Source organism: Pyrus communis, chromosome 9 (assembly GCF_041283825.1).
Source record: "Pyrus communis isolate YQ-2024b chromosome 9, ASM4128382v1, whole genome shotgun sequence".
NCBI lineage: Eukaryota > Viridiplantae > Streptophyta > Magnoliopsida > Rosales > Rosaceae > Pyrus > Pyrus communis.
The window spans coordinates 7,783,733-7,801,920 of record NC_142573.1 but is presented as its reverse complement, the minus strand read 5'-3'; the positions used below and the strand labels follow the sequence as shown (position 1 = coordinate 7,801,920).

Here is an 18,188-nt window from a genome sequence, read left to right as displayed (position 1 = left end):
ATATCTATACATATTAAATTTACATTCTCCAGTTAATACCATACCGCATCGGGCATTGCATATCTCAAGTTGGCCAGCTTCTTTCTCCAACATCCATTGGAAGTCTCTGAAAAAAAACCATAAAAACCAAAGTTTGTGTTCCACAAGAGGCAGGAGAACAAGGGTCAATGAGGCCACCAACCACAGCCCTTTACCTCCTCTCCTTCCTCCTCTCCTCTCTAGTACTCCATACCCCCACCTTTGCCATAAAAAGGGTAAGCATTCATTCTCGTCTTCCTCCATTAAAAACTGCAACAACAAAAAGGCAGAGTAGCTTCCTTTGCATTTCACTAGTACTTGTGATAATTTTTCCTTTTTTTTTTTGGTTACTTTCTACTGTTTCTGCAGTCATATGTGGTATACCTGGGATCACACTCACATCCCCCAAACTTGTCAGAACGTGAACTAAACCAAGTCACAGACAATCACCATGAGTTTCTTGGTTCCTTCTTGGGCAGGTACTTAAACACATATTTCCAACTAAAATACATAAACACCATCTTCCGCCGATCAAATGTTTGAACTTTTTTCTGCAAAAATGCAGCCATGAAGTTGCAAAAGAATCCATGTTTTACTCATACACAAGGCACATCAATGGCTTTGCTGCTACACTAGAAGAAGAAGAGGCAGCTCAGATTGCTAGTGAGAACTTTATTTCTGCTATCTTCTCTTTATCCTAAGTTTTCTCTTTGTTTTTCTTTTTCCTCAGTTTTCTCTTTTCTTATGCTGCCATTGAAACACTGTAGATCATCCAAAGGTAGTCTCAGTATTCTTGAACCAGGGAAGAAAATTACACACAACTCGATCGTGGGATTTCTTGGGACTTGAGCAAGATGATGTTGTTTCACCCAATTCAATCTGGAAGAAGGCAAGATACGGTGAAGATTCAATCATAGGAAACCTTGATACTGGTAAGTTTTTCTTGTTCTTTGTGTGTTTTTTTTTTTTTTTTTTTTTTTTAATTTTAAAAACAAATTTCTTCACTTCCAAGTCATATTCATGCAATAAAATATTTTAGAAAAAGTATCAATCAGCTCATGCCATGTGCCCAATAGTTTGGATAGCTTCCAAGTCATATTCAAGCACCAAAATATTTTTAAAAAAGCATCAATCAGCTCATGCCATGTGCCCAATAGTTTTGATCTGGATCGTTGAATCGTTAATTGGTTATTGTCACTCATTTCAATAATAGTACTTTTCAACATTCAATGTTCAAAAATTGATTTTCATGTTTTCGTAACCATTAGTTTCGTGCTGACATATTTGATCAATTTACTCTCCACTAATACACGTACATGTATATGACAAAACATTTAGGGAGGCAATTCTTCTAAAATTAATTAGGAAAAATTAGAATCTTCTATTTTTTTTATATCATTTAGATTAAATATCTGTGTCTTTTTAAAATTTGATTAAAGTACTTTGACCAATAGTCACCTCTGTTTTTTTAAATTAAAATAAATTTTGAATTTATCATTTTATGATGCACTTTTCCTTATTTAGTGGAGATTTTAGTAATTAAACTATATTTTCTCTTCTTCCAAATATATTTTTAATGCAAACATTTAATATTATTTCTTTTTTCAATTTTTTTGTGAAATTATATATAATGTTTTTGCTGTTTTTTTTTAAGTATAGTTGTTGACGAATTATTATTAGGTACAATATATTACGTATATAATTATTATTAGGTACAATATATTACATATATATTATCTGCGGGTACATTTGAATTTACAAAAATCATTAATTGGTGCGTTTATTTGCAATTTTGGTACGTTTGATTTGATACATATTGTTAATATTGGTACATTATTTTTATTTTGGTACGTTTTATTTTGTACACATTGTGTATTGGTACATTTATACTATTCTCAATCCTATTTTCTCTTAACATACTAAAAGAAAAACTCATTTCGGTTTTAAAAATATTTTAAACTATTTGGAAAGAAAATATCTTCAATTGTAGATAATTATTGTTAAATTGTAGCATTATTGTAAAAATAAATTGAATCTAACCAACTTTTTTTTTTTTTACAATTATCTCTAACGGAGGAGAGTGTAATCAAAATGCTAGATTATAGGAAATTTGTTACAATATAATGTGCATATAGCACCAAAATTATGACAAAAAAAGTTTAATCAAATCACTAAGGCTTGGTTTGGTACTGAGGTGATTCTGAAAAAATCTGGTATCAAAAAAAGCTAGGAGCTGTTTTTATGTTTGGTAAACATTCAGCTTCAGCTTTTTTTCACAATTTTAGGTGAAAAAAGCCAAAAACAAGAAGCTGCAAAACCCAGCTTTGAAAAACTGGTTTTTTTTCACATCTGTTTTACATAAAAGTTTACTAAACACTATAATACTGTTTTTTTTTTTCAAAAGCACTTTTACAAAAAAGTTTACCAAACACTATGCTGCTTTATTTCACAGCTGCTTATTCTCACAGCACAGCAGAAGCAGCTTTTTTTCAAAGCACAACAATACCAAACCAGCCCTAAAAGGCATGAATGTTTGATCTAGAAAATTCAAAATTGAGGCACCTATATCGAAAATCTCAATTAATTATTAGCTAGTATTGTTAATATGGTTTAAATTCGTCTTTAGCGAGAATCGAGCCTATAATCTCTCACTTACAAATGAAGAGGAATAACACTAGAGCGCATTATCGAATAGCAATATAATTCTTTTTTAAAACAAAGCTAGTTTATATTGTGTAAGGCTTCCCTCAAGACGGGTTAACTCTAATTTATGGTCTTTTTGTAGTTTTGGTCATTTAGACCACCATTAATATAATTTTAAGAGCTTGTGCAATTGTATTTATTTTCACTCGTACACAATGATTTTGATATCAATTTATTTTCACATTAATATAATTATGGTCATTTTTTGTAAAAATATTGTTGTATAAAAACTAGCTAAATTCTTAGTATTCGCCTAGCTCCCTCTTAATTTATTAACGTATCGTTTTCACAATTAAGTACCTAAAAACCCCAATATATAGGAGAAATATTTTGGTGTGTTCAAAATACGAGACAGTACAACACATGTCATTATACAATTGGAATGTAGTTTTTTTTTTAAGTGTCTCTTCGATTGTCTAATAATATGATGTATTGCTCCATATTCCGAAATCACTGAAAAATCTTCCTATTTATAGCCAGAGACTTTCAAATTTCTCATTTGAAGAAAAAAAAAAAAAAAAAAAAACCCTAGACTTGCACTCGACTGTCCTTATTGCAATATTGGTACGTTTTGTTAGCTGGATTTTAAAAATATTTCACACAAAAAAAGAGTTTCGATTGTTTTGTAAGGAGCATTGCTGATGACCCTAGTGTTCTTGAATGGGGTTGTAGGCGCATGGCCAGAATCCAAGAGCTGTAGTGATGAAGGGTATGGACCGATTCCATCCAAGTGGAAAGGAATCTGCCAAAATGAGACAGATTCTGAATTTCACTGTAATAGGTACCCACTGTTTTATGATTATTTTCTAATTGAGATTAGTTTACTTTCTGTTTCCTTTTCTACGAATGAGATTCTCTCTAAATCCTCTTTGTGAGGATTATGATGATCTTTAAATCGTGTTCATTCATTATATATCGTGCGATCAGTTTTTGTCATGTACTATTTATATTTAATTTTAAATAAAAATATTTAAAATGATTTATAATCACACGATGTACGATGAACGGATATGATTTGAGAATTCCCAAGATCCTCACAAAGAGGATCCAGAGAGGATCCTCATTCATTTTCTACAACATTAAAAATCAAATGTTAAAAAAGTATCTTGGTATAAGTTAAACAAGATACGCTCGTTGCTAAAATTCGCGTGTTAAAATTGGAAAAAAAGCCAAGAGATATTCTTCTTTGTTCTGTGTAGTCAGTCCCAGTTTTATCCAAACTTGGATGGTCCAATCCAACCAAGGTGATCCCCTTTAGACCTGGTTTGGTACTGAGGCGATTCTGAAAAAAAGCTGGTATAAAAAAAAACTGGAAGCTGTTTTTGTGTTTGGTAAACATTCAGCTTCAACTTTTTTTCATAGTTTTGGGCGAAAAAAAACCAAAAACAAGAAGCTGCAAAACCCAGCTTTGAAAAATCGGCTTTTTTTCACATCTGTTTTACATAAAAGTTTACCACACTATAATACTGTTTTTTTTTCTTCAAAAGCACTTTTACAAAAAAGTTTACTAAACACTCTGCTGCTTTATTTCACAGCCGCTTATTCTCACAATAGAGCAGAATCAGTTTTTTTTCAAAGCATAGCAATACCAAACCAACCCTTAGTAGTGGAGAAAATGGCATCTATAAAGCAGGATTCGTACGAAACTTTCTCATAAAGTTGCGGCCATTCTTATTCTAGAAACATAGAACCGCAAATAAATTGAGATGCATGTAATTAGATTAGAATTTGATTCATTTTTTGTTAATTATTTTCATATTTGAAAACTACATTTAAATTTCTAATCAATTATCTTATTTAAAAGTTTACCAAATCCCGCACAGGCATGTGGTCTTATGATACTCGTTTAGAGGAGGTCTACGATGGTTAGCTCAATTACTATGATGTAGTTTTATTGTGGCATAGTGGATTATAAAAATATTTGTGAATATTATATTATCGGTAGTAGGAAAACGGGCAGTGCTATTCACACACATTTTTTATCTTTCACACATCTTTGTTAATTTTGTCTATTAATCTTCTATAATTCACTCGATCCACCGAAAATTGAGAGAGATATGTGAGATGTAAAACTAGATGTGTGGGTAACACTACCTTACTTATACCTTCCCAAATGAACTTGCTTAATATTTGAAAAAGACATCTTCTCTAGGGCAAGAAATTAACCAAGCTATTGTAGTCAAACTCTTTGTCCAAAGCTATTATAGTCAAAAACTTCTTCAAAAATCCAACTTCTAGTCACTATTCTATTACACTCTTTCACAATCCCTTTCCACCTAATCATCCTCATCAAATAATATGGGGCCTTAAAATTTGATCAAACGGCTAAAAATATGGGCCCACTTTAAAAGTTTTAATAACTTTAGCTGTTGGATCAAATTTCAAGGACCCAGATTGTTTGATGAGAATGATTAGGTGGAAAGGATTTAGAGATGATCCCTTTCCCTCTTTCATTGCTTGTAGTCCAAAGAAAGATAGTAAAAGAAAACATATATATATTATAAGAGTAATGTTCGATAGACTAAATTTGCAAATTAAATGATGTGTCATCAATAAGAAATAAGTACGTTAATCAACATTAAGTAATAATCTCATCATCAACTTTGACGTCATTTAGTTTACAAAATTTAGCCCCTACATTTAGTCTCTCTAATATTATCCATATTATACAACGATTTCTTCAGATTAAGCAAACAAATTATGTTTTAATAACGGGAGAAGCACTCTTTTTCCCTATTTGTAAGTGGTGAGCAAGTTGGTTTTTTTGGAGGTTTTTAATGAGGTTTCCCTTTGCTCCCCCAAAACTCTTGTACTCTGTTTGTTTAACGGTATGAAAATTTCAGCTATGATAAAAAAAAATAATAATGGGAGAGAAGACAGGTCCTGAATATGACTGTTGTCTTGATGTAGTTTATGATCTGCATGTATGCAGTAGTCGTCAGTTCATCTACAATGCCCTAATAAGTGTATTTTGCTGGCAGTTCACTATTAATAAATACTGGTACATTCTTTAGCAATTCATTATTAATCAATACTGATATAATCTTTAATTTAATTACTTATACGTACAAATGGGTGTGATATTTTATGCAAAAATATCGATGATATTAGTAGTGGAATCACTCATTGTAAGTTGCATTTTATCTATAAAACTTTGCGATGGGGGATTTTATATTCTTCAACACATTTGTCATATTGTAAATTAAGGGTGGTAACTTTGTAACTCATTTGGTTACAAACTTTTTGGCATGAAAGGAAGCTTGTTGGAGCACGATACTTCAACAAGGGCTATGCTGCAGCTGCTGGTCCGCTCAACTCCTCCTTCGATTCGCCACGTGACAACGATGGCCATGGCTCCCACACCTTGTCAACCGCTGGTGGCAATTTTGTAACCGGTGCGAGCGTGTTCGGATTTGGAAATGGAACAGCAAAGGGTGGATCACCAAAAGCCAGGGTTGCAGCCTATAAGGTGTGCTGGTCTCCAGTGAATGGAAGTGAGTGCTTTCATGCAGATATATTGGCTGCATTTGATGTGGCCATCGATGACGGTGTTGATGTGTTGTCCATTTCACTGGGTGGAGATCCTACTACATTCTTCAATGACAGTGTTTCAATTGGTGCTTTTCATGCTGTTAAGCATGGCATTGTTGTGGTTTGCTCAGCGGGGAATTCTGGTCCGGCTGAAGGTACTGTCTCGAATATATCGCCGTGGCAGATCATAGTCGGCGCCAGCACTATGGATAGGGAGTTTCCGAGTTATGTCACCCTTGGCAACTGGAAGCACCTCAAGGTTAGTTATAGTCCATTTTCCGACTAATGATTTTAACACTCCTCGTTTAGTCTTTGTACTTCACCTGTGACTGCAGAAACAATAAATTATAAAATATTCAATTCGGAGTGCAGATAGACAGAAGAGGAGTGCCAAAATTGTTAGCCGCCCCTTTTTATCGTATATATAATAAGACATGTTAGGGTGTTTTATGGGAACTTATGTTATATATCCTGCAAAGCTACTCAAATCCATGGTCAGTTTTATCTACTTTGTTCTCAAGGGACAAAGCTTATCGTCTGCTGCCTTGCGGAGCAAGAAATTTTACCAACTTATTAGTGCTGCGGATGCTAAAGCAGCTAATGCATCAGCTAAAGAAGCGTAAGGATAGGCAACATCAATCTTCCGATTTTCATTATACTAAAATTATATTCAAGTTCTTAGTAATCTGCTTATATGATGCTGCAGTCTGCTATGCAAGGCTGGCACGCTTGATCCTAAAAAAGTGAATGGAAAGATCTTGGCCTGCCTGCGAGGGGACAATGCAAGAGTGGATAAGGGTGAGCAAGCCTTACTGGCTGGCGCCGTGGGAATGATTCTTGCTAACAATGCTCTTAACGGGAATGAAATTGTTTCTGATCCACATGTCCTCCCTGCTTCACATATCAATTTCACCGACGGCATCCTAGTCTTTGCTTATATCAATTCAACTAAGTAAGATGGATGAAGTACCTCCAAATTGCCTGTTTTAGACTGCGTCGGTTTCATGTGTTAGGCTGCTTCACCGCAGTCTCAGCAATATCAAGTTTTTGGTAAAATTACTAGTTAAGAACTTGCACATTTTGACAGGTCTCCGCGGGCTTACATAAAGCGTGCAATAACGAAACTGGGAACAAAGCCATCTCCATTCATGGCAGCATTTTCATCAAAAGGACCCAACACCATTACACCAGGCATCCTTAAGGTTTTTTATTAGCAAACACAATTTCTGTTCATTAAACAGACTCCACATATTTTTGCTGATTTGGTTAAGTATTCAGTAAATGTCGTTGTACATTAATTCAGCCTGATATCACTGCACCTGGAGTGAGTGTCATAGCAGCCTACACGGAAGCACAAGGGCCAACAAATCAAATGTTTGACAAACGGCGAATTCCATTCAACTCAGTGTCAGGCACATCAATGTCATGTCCACATATTTCCGGCATTTGTGGCCTTCTTAAAACCCTCTATCCTCATTGGAGTCCTGCAGCCATTAAATCTGCAATCATGACCACCGGTAAGAAGTCCCTATGCACATTCGTTTATGTATTCGCTTCACATTAACGTCTGTCAAGAGACCATTACTTGTCTTTCTGATATTTTCTTTCAAATCTTGTGTTACACAGCGATAACACGAGATAACAGCAGGGAACCATTGCTCAATGCTTCTTTCTATGAGGCAACACCATTTAGTTACGGTGCAGGACATGTTAACCCAAACAGTGCTGTGGATCCTGGATTGGTATACGATTTATCCCTTAACGATTACTTGAACTTCCTGTGCGCGATGGGCTACAACGAAACACAAATTGAAATGTTTTCAGAGGATACGTATGAGTGCCCCAAACCAGCTATTAGTCCCACTAACCTCAACTACCCCTCAATCACTGTCCCTAAACTCTCTGGATCCCTTGAGGTGACTAGAACAGTGAAAAATGTTGGCTCTCCAGGAACATATAAGGCGTATATCCAAAGCCCGGATGGGGTATCGGTTTCTGTTGAGCCAAAGAAGTTGAAGTTCAAGAAAATTGGTGAAGAGAAGAGCTTTAAGGTACTCCTGCAGGTTAAAGAAGAAAAACAAGCTAAAAACTATGTGTTCGGGAAGTTGATATGGTCAGATGGTAAACACTATGTGAGGAGTCCAATTGTAGTCAAGGCTTCCTAAGCTAGAAGTAGGCAAATTGCTTCAGCTTATTTTACTTCACCTCAATTTGCTCCACGTTCTTGAGCACTAAGCTAATGATTTACAAAAAATTAGTGTCAATGAAAATAAGATCAACCGATCACTTATATATGAATACTACTGTTATTACTCATTTGAATTTCTGTTGAACGGAATCAGTGTTTTAAAAAACGTGGCTCGGGGCGCACCTAGCTGGCTTTGGAGGCGGGGCATTGGTGGAAACACCTCTGCCCAGTGGGAGAAGGCTTAAACTCGCCTAAAAGTGGTCAAGGTGAGCCTAGGGGCTAAGGCACGCCAAAGTTATAAATAGAGAAAATGAGTTTCTCTCTCCAACTCGTACCGGACAAAATCAAAGACCAACTCTAACCTTTTTTTTTTTTTTTTTTTTTGTAGTTGTTACCCATTCAGACTGTGCCACCTAGTATTTTAATTAACAAAGAGTAATAAATATGGAACATTGCCACATGTTGATTAATTAGTAACACTAAGGGTTGGTATAACTGTCAAATTAAAGAACTTCTCGTGAGGGGACGCAACACATTTCATGGACAACAATGCAAGTGGAAAATCCGTCCATCGTCATGGTAACATCGACGTCGAGAGGGTTGTAAGTGTAAACAACTCCTTCACATTAAACTTCAAGGACGTCATTACAATAATCACTACTTCTGCATGAATTAATATGAGTTCCAACTCCGACATGATCACCAATTTTGAATCCAGGAACATTATTCAGACCGACCTCGGCAATCTCATGTCTGTAATTTGTACATTAATCAGTAGTTAATTAAGAACTAATCATATGATAAAAATAAAATCATGAGTTAATGGATGAACATATATATGTACCCAAGCACTAAAGGGTAGGTGGCATCTCCATCTTTGTTCCTTGTCCAAACCACTTCAGCATAGCAAACTCCACAGTATGTTATTTTTGTGGAAAAATCACCACTCCCAAGAGTCCCAACAGCCCTAGATTCATTAACAAATTAATCGCTAATTAAGCATTACATTTAGCATGCAAATTGTTAATTAGTTGATATTAATCGAAATCGAGCCCATCCCAGGCAATCCTCCCCCTTATTTGCATTTTCTGAGCTCATTACTTGCATATATACTTGCAGCGGCTTGGGAGGAAGTAACGACGATGCAAGGCGGGCATGATATATGACTGATCTTACATACCATCCCATTTACATAGCACGAAATTTATGTCGTTGACTCACTTTTAAAACATTGGCTTTGATGGTAGTCATTTCTTTCTATTGAGGTGGCTTTTACTCATTTATTAGTATCTAATGACTCGATCATATGCTAATGTATAATGCCACTCACTTAGTCCAACTTATAAGTCATCATTTTTGTAGAGCTTGGTTTAGTCGTGTGATGCCAAGTTGGATTTTGGAGGAATTTAACTCAAGTCACATAATGGGCCAGCAATAATAATTAGATATCGAATTCACTATCTATATGAGTCAAAGTTAAAACCGCACACTTGCAAGTGGAAAATTATGCCATTAAATTATGTAAACTAATTATGAACATGAGATTCCTTCTATCATTGGAAATTTGGAAGAAAGAATTACCACTAAATCAAGACAAATTAAAACAAAATGCTTTCGAGGGACAAAATTGCAATTATCCAAAAACTAGAAAAATGAAAATTCAAAACAGAAACTTATCGTAAATAAATAAACATTTTTAAACCATTAAAATAATTTTCCCTCCATTCTCTCTCTCTCTCTCTCCCGCTCCAGAGTCCCACAATGACTGACTGACACACACAGCGCATTACTCCGTCCTAAATCAAACTGCAAGCCCTAATTTCCCCGATCTCCCTCTCTGATTCCTCCATGTCCGATGGCCTCCAACGCCCCCAATGAGCCCTGCAACTCCGAGACCGAACCGGAAACAATAGCCCTAAGAATCAAGGAGAAGCGCTCCCGCCGCGTGAGCTTCGCCGACACCGAGATCACCTCCGTCCACATCTTCAACCGCGACGAGGACTACGACACACCTCCTGACCCCAAGCCCCAAGCCAGCTCTCAAAAAGACTTCGAACAGGCCGAGAACCCGGTGATAGGGTTTTTTAGGGACTTGGGCGGTGACAGTGACGATTTTAGGGATTCCGATGACGATGACGAAAACGACGACGGGAGAAAGTCGTTTTTCAGGCCAATTGGATCGCCCTCTCCTGGGAGTAGTGTTCCGGGCTCTGCTACCTCTAATGACGGTCAGCTATAAATTTTATCTTATTTTTGATTAATTAGTAATGAATACACAGTTAGGAAAGTAAAGGAAGATTCTTTAGAGGATGTTAGTACTTAATGGCTTATGTAATTGGTGCTTTATATTACCAGCTTACATTATACTGTACTTTAAATTACTCGAAAAGGATGCCGGTAATTGAATTTGTAACTGCATAGCTTATCTTGTTGTTTGTGTTAGGTAGTAATTTCGCTGAGTGTGTAAATTTCATATGTCTTAGTCGAAAATTATACCACATTTTATGGTTTGTTTTTGCAGAAGACAATTTCTTTGGCCCTGTATCGGCCAATTTCATTAGACCAGGACGGTTATCTGATTCCGCGGCCTCAGATGACATTCATGAAGCTACATTAGATACTACAGCATTTTCAATGCATTACCATAGTCTTGCAAGGTCAGACTCCGGAGGAGATCTCAAGACCCCAACGGCGGTTCGCCTTGCCTTTGAAGAGAAGACACCAACCCATAATACCAATGTTACTGATTCTGGAAGCCTCATGTCTTTAACAAAACCGAAGATGGTTACCCTTCAGTCTTCTGTCCCTGCTGATAGAGTCAGAATTGGGGAAGATTCAAATGACATGAGTATCATAGAAGAAAATCCACATAAGTATGATTATGGTAGATTATCTCCAATATTAGATGCACTTCTTGCAGGGGGCAGCAAGGATATGCATGCTCACTCAGTTGCCGTCTCTGCCACTTCAATGGCACTGAATGGGGCTGAGGTATCTGCATCAGATGAAAATGGAATTGGCCACATGAGAAATGGTAGAACTACTGAAATGGGCAATTTCGGCACCAATGACTTGTCTACTGAGGCAGAATCTGTTTCTCGTATCAAGTTGAGTGAGTCAAATGGTGGTTATCTTCATCAGACTGCTTACGATGCCTCATCTAACGGAGACCATAATCCAGCTGCTGGTGATTCTGGTGATGGCCAAGTCCAGACCCAGAATCAATTAAACAACGTAAGAATGTCTCTTGCAATCAAGATTTTGATAGAACTGTTGCCAGTGTGGTTTGATCTCATACATTCGGTGTTTTACATTAGTAGATTTGATGATGCACGTTTTAGTTGTTGTTCTGAGGGTGGTTGCATTGTTGTATGCTCTTGAACCAAAAGGGTTCTGCCAGTGCATATGATTTTATGTATTTCAAAAATTAATTCTCTTAATGGCTCAAACATCTTATTGTTTTTGTTGTTTACTGAAATGGATTTTGTGGTTGTGGTAAACAGACACTGAAAATTTCTATGGTTGGGTTCTTTAATAAAATGGGATGTGAGAATGAAGGTAATGACAGTGGAAAATTAGGAACTTGGATATTGGATTGTACAACAGAAGCTGAAATTTTAGTTTTCAGTCTTCTGGTCGACCATAATAGTTTGGTCGAATACCTGGAGTAAATGGCCACGGCTTTGTTGGAGACTATTATGGTAGTCTCATTGCCACAAATACTCGTCTAGTAGTCTAGTTATTACATTATGTACATTTTTAATTTTAACACATTATTTTGTGGTTGCATGTCCATAATCAACTTGTTCCATACTGAAATATACAATTCAACGTTATTCCATTGGATCCAGATCAAAAAAATGTCTTTTATTATGCTTGACAGTTAATGACTGGTCCTATTCTTGCCAACTGTTTAGTATGCATAATTGATGCAATATTTGTGCTTGCATTCTAGTTGAAACTTGAAATACTTATTCTCTTAATTACATGTTTATGTAACTGCACCAATGAATAAACCGTAAGGTGCTTAATAAAATAATCGTGAGTTTTTTTCTTATCGGTGAACTGATGCACAGGTTTTCTTGCAGGTGAATAAGGAACTTAGTCCTGAAGATGCATCTCCAAGGGGTATGAAAAAATTGGAGTTAACTGCTGTTAATGGCAATGTCCTACCAAAAGTCAATAGTGAAGCACTTCAGTATGATGTGTTTGTCCAGCATGGACCTGATTATCGACATTCGAGTCAAGGCTTGGTACAAGAACATTCTCTTAAGGAGAAAATATATAATGTTAATAGCAATCAACATTTGGACCAACATTATAGATCACCGATGGAGGGGTCCATATTCTTGTTATCGAATACTCTTAATTTGGAAAGACACTCAGGGATAGTGACTCCATCCTCAAAACAACCAGGTTCCTTTTTAAGTGCAGAACACACAAAACATAATGAGTGGGTTTCATCAATTCAGAAAAGCATTTCTAGGTTCACGCTTCCTGAGCCTTCTCCCTGTGCTTCTAGCGTCAAAGATGGAATTGAAAAATTAAAATGTAGATTATCAAGTTACTCATCTGTGAATTCTCCCTTAATGAATGTTATGGCTGACATTGACAGAGATCTCCAATGCAAATTTTCCAATTCTCCTACTGCTTGTTTAGAGAAGCAAACAGCTATGCCTGATCTCAACGGAGGACAGAAAAGCTTATTTAACATGAATAGCAATGGAAATGAGAACTCAATAAACACCAGTATGTTGAGCCAGGTTAACGAGACCACAGACCTTGATAAAGTTGAAGAGCCTCAGCATAGCATGTTTACATACACTCCTTTGAAGGATGCATACAGTACACCAAGAAACGCAGTGGTTTCACCCTCTCAGCTGTCATTATCAGGAAGCAAAATGACACAGCATCTCATGTCAGAAACTCCCACAGAAGGAGCATTAATTTGTTCTGGGACTGATTCCCTATTGGCAGGTGAGCAAGAAGATAATCCTCCCCATCTGCAAATTGAATCCGAAAAGAACTTCCAATCACCTTCAAGAGGTGCAGTCATTCTGAACAGCCCGGATAAAAGCATTCAAGGTGGAGCAGAACCAATGCATTCTAAACCATATGTCTGCAGCAGCACAACTGAACCATACCTTCAGGTCAGTCTCCGTATATTTGCTCAATTTTTAAAAGAACATGGATGCTGGGCCTATGTTTTATACCATACAACTTTGCTTCGCTTGTGCATTCCATGCCCTTTTTAAACACAGTAGGCTGTGTGTTGGGCTAATGTTTGCTCAAATTTGAAAACATCTTTATATACAGTTTTGCATCCATTTGTTGGCTGCCATTAAATACTAGGCTTTTCTATTTAGAAATATGATTAATTATTCTGTTGTTGCTTAGGGATTTGACATTTTGTTCGGGAAATGGTCAATGCAGAGCCCTTCCAGTAAAGAGTCAGCTGAGAACCCCTCCATGAAGGGGCCAATTCAGAGTCCACCCCAGGAGAATCCAACCCTCAATTCTACCGGGAGAAAGGCAATTCAGAGTTCCCTCAGTAAAGCGCCAAGTCAGAGTCCCCGCAGGAAAGAATCAACTCTGAGTCCTCCCAGAAAAGAACTTACTCAGAGTCGTGGAAAAGAACCAATTCGAAGTCCTATCGTGAGAGACCCAATTCAAAGTCCTACTGTGAAAGAACCAATTCGCAGTCCCTTCATAAAAGATATGAATCGGATTCCCTCAAGAAAAGAGTCAACAAATAGCCCCTCCAGACTGGATTCATCTTGTGCAGCAGACACTGAGAATGTGCGACCCTTTGCTGGGAAGGACCTAGTATCTCATGAGTCCAATTCAAATAGTCATCCTAGTGATGGTTGTTATCAGGGACTGCATATTTCACAAAATCCGTTTACAGGGAAAGATTCAGAGAATTCTGTCGGACAGAAACGACGAAACCTAGGAATAATTTCTGAGGATGGATACTGTACAGATACAATCCCCAGAATCCAGAAAAGTCCAAAAGTTCCCAGAATTGAGAACTGCAATCCAGAGTTCATGCTGCATCAGTCAAATATAGGTTACGATGACAGACAGAAGTGTGGGGGTGATACAACATGGCAGTGCTGGACTGATGTGTGTACTATTTCCTGTTTTGTGTTAGTCCACTTGAATAGCCAGGTTCTCTGGCAGATATGCTAGGTATTTTGTTTTCATACATTTTCTTACTTCAGATTTCCTTCTTGCAGATTTTAGTAAAATTCTCAGGAGATACAGAACAACTGCTTTCTCCATTGGCAAGCAAACTAAATTTAAGAGCGGTATATTCCTTTCTTTTATTATTACTTTCTCCCAAGAAAAATCTAATCTGGGTGATAGAATTAACCATGTTATGCTTAAGTTTGTTATCTGTATCATGTTGGTTCACATTGCTGTTTTATCATGATCAAGTAGATTGGTGTGCTGGAAGATATGCTGGTCCACCTATTGAAGGCTAAAAAATATGGGATGCTGTGTTCTGAAGTCCAGTCTCAGGTTTGCTGAATTAAATGATCAATCAGGGTCTGTTACGGACATGTTTACATAGTATAGTCGGACCACATTGCATTCTTTAAATCTATAGAGCATCTATACTTTCAATTTTTATACTGACACTGGTATTTAATGCGTACAGAAGTTCGACTGCCTCAATGTTGGGCATAAAAGGTGGTGTCTTTCATCATGCCTGTTATGATTATGTAGTTTAGATTCTTACATGTCCAAGAATGTGGTTTAGCTTAATAAGCATTGACATTAACCTTTGCAGAGTAGCTGAAGCAAGACTGCTGCTTTATAAAATAGTGTATGAAAAGGCAAAATTGCAGTTAATGCAAGTGAAGTGTGATAAATTACAGGTTTGTATTTTAAAAAAATATTAATTAAGGTTGGCTCGCTTATGTTTTTCATCTCTGGATATGCATACAGTTTGTCAACTGGACTTATACTTGCCTGCAGAGTAGAGTACAGCTCTTAAGCTCTGCAATTCAGAAGTCTCAGATGCTGAAATTAAATTACATCCGTTGTCCGTCTGAACCTAGTGAACGGGAGACTCATGTTGATGATAGTCATCGTCAATCCTCTTTAGTTAATTCTGAGGGTGAACAAGAGGTAATCATCAATTCTAAGATTGGAGATCCATTTACCATTGGCCTGTCCCTGCAATCATAGCTTCAGTAATTGTTCTTGCCAAGTTATCTGTCTGCTTTTCCTCTAATTTTTAACAAAAGGATTTTAAACACTTGAGAAAACTGTTACAAAGATTGTAAACTAGAGAAATCTATTGTAACTACAAAGCAAGGTGAATGATTCTTTTTTTTTTTTTTTTTCAAAAAATTACATGAGATTGTGTATTTGCCATAGAAATGCGATTTTATTTACTAGGCAGACCCTACCTACTCTATTGGGAATATATTAATCAGAGTTTACTATTCTTTAAACTTTTCCTGCGAACCAAATTCCAAGAAAGATGCACTAAATAAAATTATTAGTAGAATTTCAAAACAGGTGACAGGTTTCTGTTGTAAACGCTCCAGGGGATTGCATAAGATGAATACAGCATAAGAAAACAGTTCTTCCTTTGCCTTTCTCAAACAACCAGTTCAGCTTATAGATATTACAAAAAACAATTATGTGAAGATAACCCAGTTTCAGGCCATGATTTTTGTTTATATATTCCTTTTTATTGTCAGGCTTCCTGTGATAATGTAAGCACAATGAGGCAGGAGCTTAAAGCTTTGGACAGAGATGTAAAAAGCTTAAGCAACTTCTTTCACAGACACTGCAAGTTGAAAGGAGAACCAAGTTGCGCTGATACTATTTCTTTAGTTCAACATCATCTCAAGACAAGAACATGTTGCAGGATTATTTGTCATGATTTGCAGGTTATTTTTATTCATGATATGTCTTTTCAGGCACGAAACAAATGTCTTATGTCACTAAGAGACCTGTGATTTCAACAGCTACGGAAAGTTGATCATTTTGAGATTAAGAATGGCCATTACAAAATTCTTCTCAGTTATCATGGTTACCTCTTGCAAAGGTTTTTTTCTTTTTCTCGTTGGCTGTTCTTTTGGCTGAGTCGCGTATTTTCTTTCTTACTACCAAATTCAAGTATGACATGTGATATCATGTTGATGAGACACAGGTTTACAGGTACTGTGGGCCCAGCATCAAACATAGTCATCTCACACAGTTTCAATTATATAAAAATCACAAAGGTACTGAAGTCACTAAGTTGTTTATTTTGTTATTTCTTTTCTAAATGGTTAAATTTTTTGGACATCAGGAATTCCCAAACATGGATGTTCGAGTTGCATTTGGTTTTGTGCTAAATGCTGAGGCCACCAAGAAAAGTTCTGATTTGAGATGTTTTCCTTTGGCACAAGAAACACAAGTATGTTAACATTTAAGTGAATGGAATTTTTTACGTGCATTAGTTATAGGAATTGTGGTACTGGGTTTCAATTCCTATAGGTTGTGGACTATGTATGACTGTCAAAGTGGGTAATATGTTTCTAACTCCACATTCTAGACTGCGCTTTCACTTCGGTCCATATATAATGCAGGTAACACGTTCACTGCTAAGAAATCTGCTAGACGTGGTTGAGGAATTGCACCTGGCTCGGTTTGAGATTGTAAATTTGATTCAAACAACTTTTCAAACTCCATCTGGTAACAAATATACTGAAAATGTGATAATCAATTTGTTTATCCAAACTTTCACTGAATCAGTTTGTTTATCTGTACTAAAATCCGGTTATATGTTCTTGTTCTATAGCTGAGCAGCTTGATCTGAAGCTTTGTTTCCTCAACTTTAAGAGCGGTAGACAGGTGGCAGCGACTCTTGACATGACCTGTTTGAAAAGGTAGAGTCCTATCCAATTTCCTTGATTATCTTTTTGCTTATCTGATGTAGAATTTTATTCCAATATTGATTGGCTGGATACAATCCAGCGACTCCCGTATAATGAGTATTTAAGCATTGTATGTCGCTGCTGCAAATTACTATTGTCCTTTTAGGATTGTCTAGTTAACAATGGGAAACTACTTGTGAGATAATATGCAAATGTTCGTCGTTACTTAATCAGTCAGAATCGTCTATGCCTTCCATACCACAATGTGCTTTATACGTATATATACCTTAGTGCTTTGAATAAGTAGTGACTTGTTTGTTGGATTCTGGACAGTGGGGTTTATCCCTCGGAGATTCTTCCGCATCAGATACAGGCTTCCTCCGAATCTGCAGTGGAAAAGGCGCTGCCCGAGTCACTATTAGCTGAAATGAGAGCTGCAGCTGAGATTCTTGAATCTGGATATACGAGAATAAAGAGGCTCTGTAAGTGTATCTCCAATGTGGTGTAACTTCACACACACGTATTTCCAAGGGAGGTGAAGCGTGTCGCCAATAAGTCGTTGGAATTTACCTTAGGTTACCGTAGTCGTATATATAGCTAAAGATGGTTCGATAACTCGGATTTTTCTCACCCCAATCCTAGAGGGCAGTTTTTTTTTTTTTAATCAAGTTCTATCGCACGAGCCGTGCAAGGTCACTAACATATTGAACTTGTTGAGGTTGAGCACACATTCTTCTCTTTGTTGTAAGTTCAACAATTATATAACCAGCAATTCATTCATATTTTTGCTACTACGACAACAAAATCTTATCTTACTAAGTGAGGTCGGCTGTATGAATTTTAAAACGTCACTACCTTTGGTTTTG

At 36.7% G+C, this 18,188-nt stretch overlaps 2 protein-coding genes across 5 annotated transcripts; both read left to right on the top strand.

The window, feature by feature from the left end:
- Nucleotides 1-8,550, top strand: LOC137738912 (subtilisin-like protease SBT5.3). Its single transcript, XM_068478381.2, has 11 exons — nt 1-254; nt 388-497; nt 584-681; nt 786-950; nt 3,394-3,502; nt 5,977-6,511; nt 6,774-6,871; nt 6,959-7,204; nt 7,340-7,454; nt 7,556-7,769; nt 7,879-8,550. The coding sequence occupies exons 1-11, from the start codon at nt 168-170 to the stop codon at nt 8,415-8,417; spliced, it is 2,316 nt and encodes a 771-aa protein (XP_068334482.2). The 5' UTR covers nt 1-167; the 3' UTR covers nt 8,418-8,550.
- Nucleotides 8,551-10,132: 1,582 nt separating this feature from the next.
- Nucleotides 10,133-18,127, top strand: LOC137740868 (uncharacterized). Of its 4 annotated transcripts, none has more exons than XM_088700438.1 (16): nt 10,133-10,668; nt 10,962-11,674; nt 12,529-13,590; nt 13,874-14,566; nt 14,680-14,751; nt 14,885-14,965; nt 15,105-15,136; nt 15,237-15,324; nt 15,425-15,577; nt 16,159-16,350; nt 16,429-16,508; nt 16,614-16,686; nt 16,755-16,862; nt 17,035-17,140; nt 17,247-17,334; nt 17,656-18,127. In XM_088700438.1, exons 1-16 carry the CDS (start codon nt 10,296-10,298, stop codon nt 17,828-17,830), a joined length of 4,089 nt encoding a protein of 1,362 aa, XP_088556564.1. In that variant the 5' UTR covers nt 10,133-10,295; the 3' UTR covers nt 17,831-18,127. The 4 variants fall into 4 exon arrangements, with proteins under 4 accessions (XP_088556564.1, XP_088556563.1, XP_088556562.1 ...); XM_088700437.1 differs by having other exon boundaries at nt 13,838-14,566; XM_088700436.1 differs by having other exon boundaries at nt 16,429-16,686.
- The last annotated feature ends 61 nt before the right edge of the window (nt 18,128-18,188 follow it).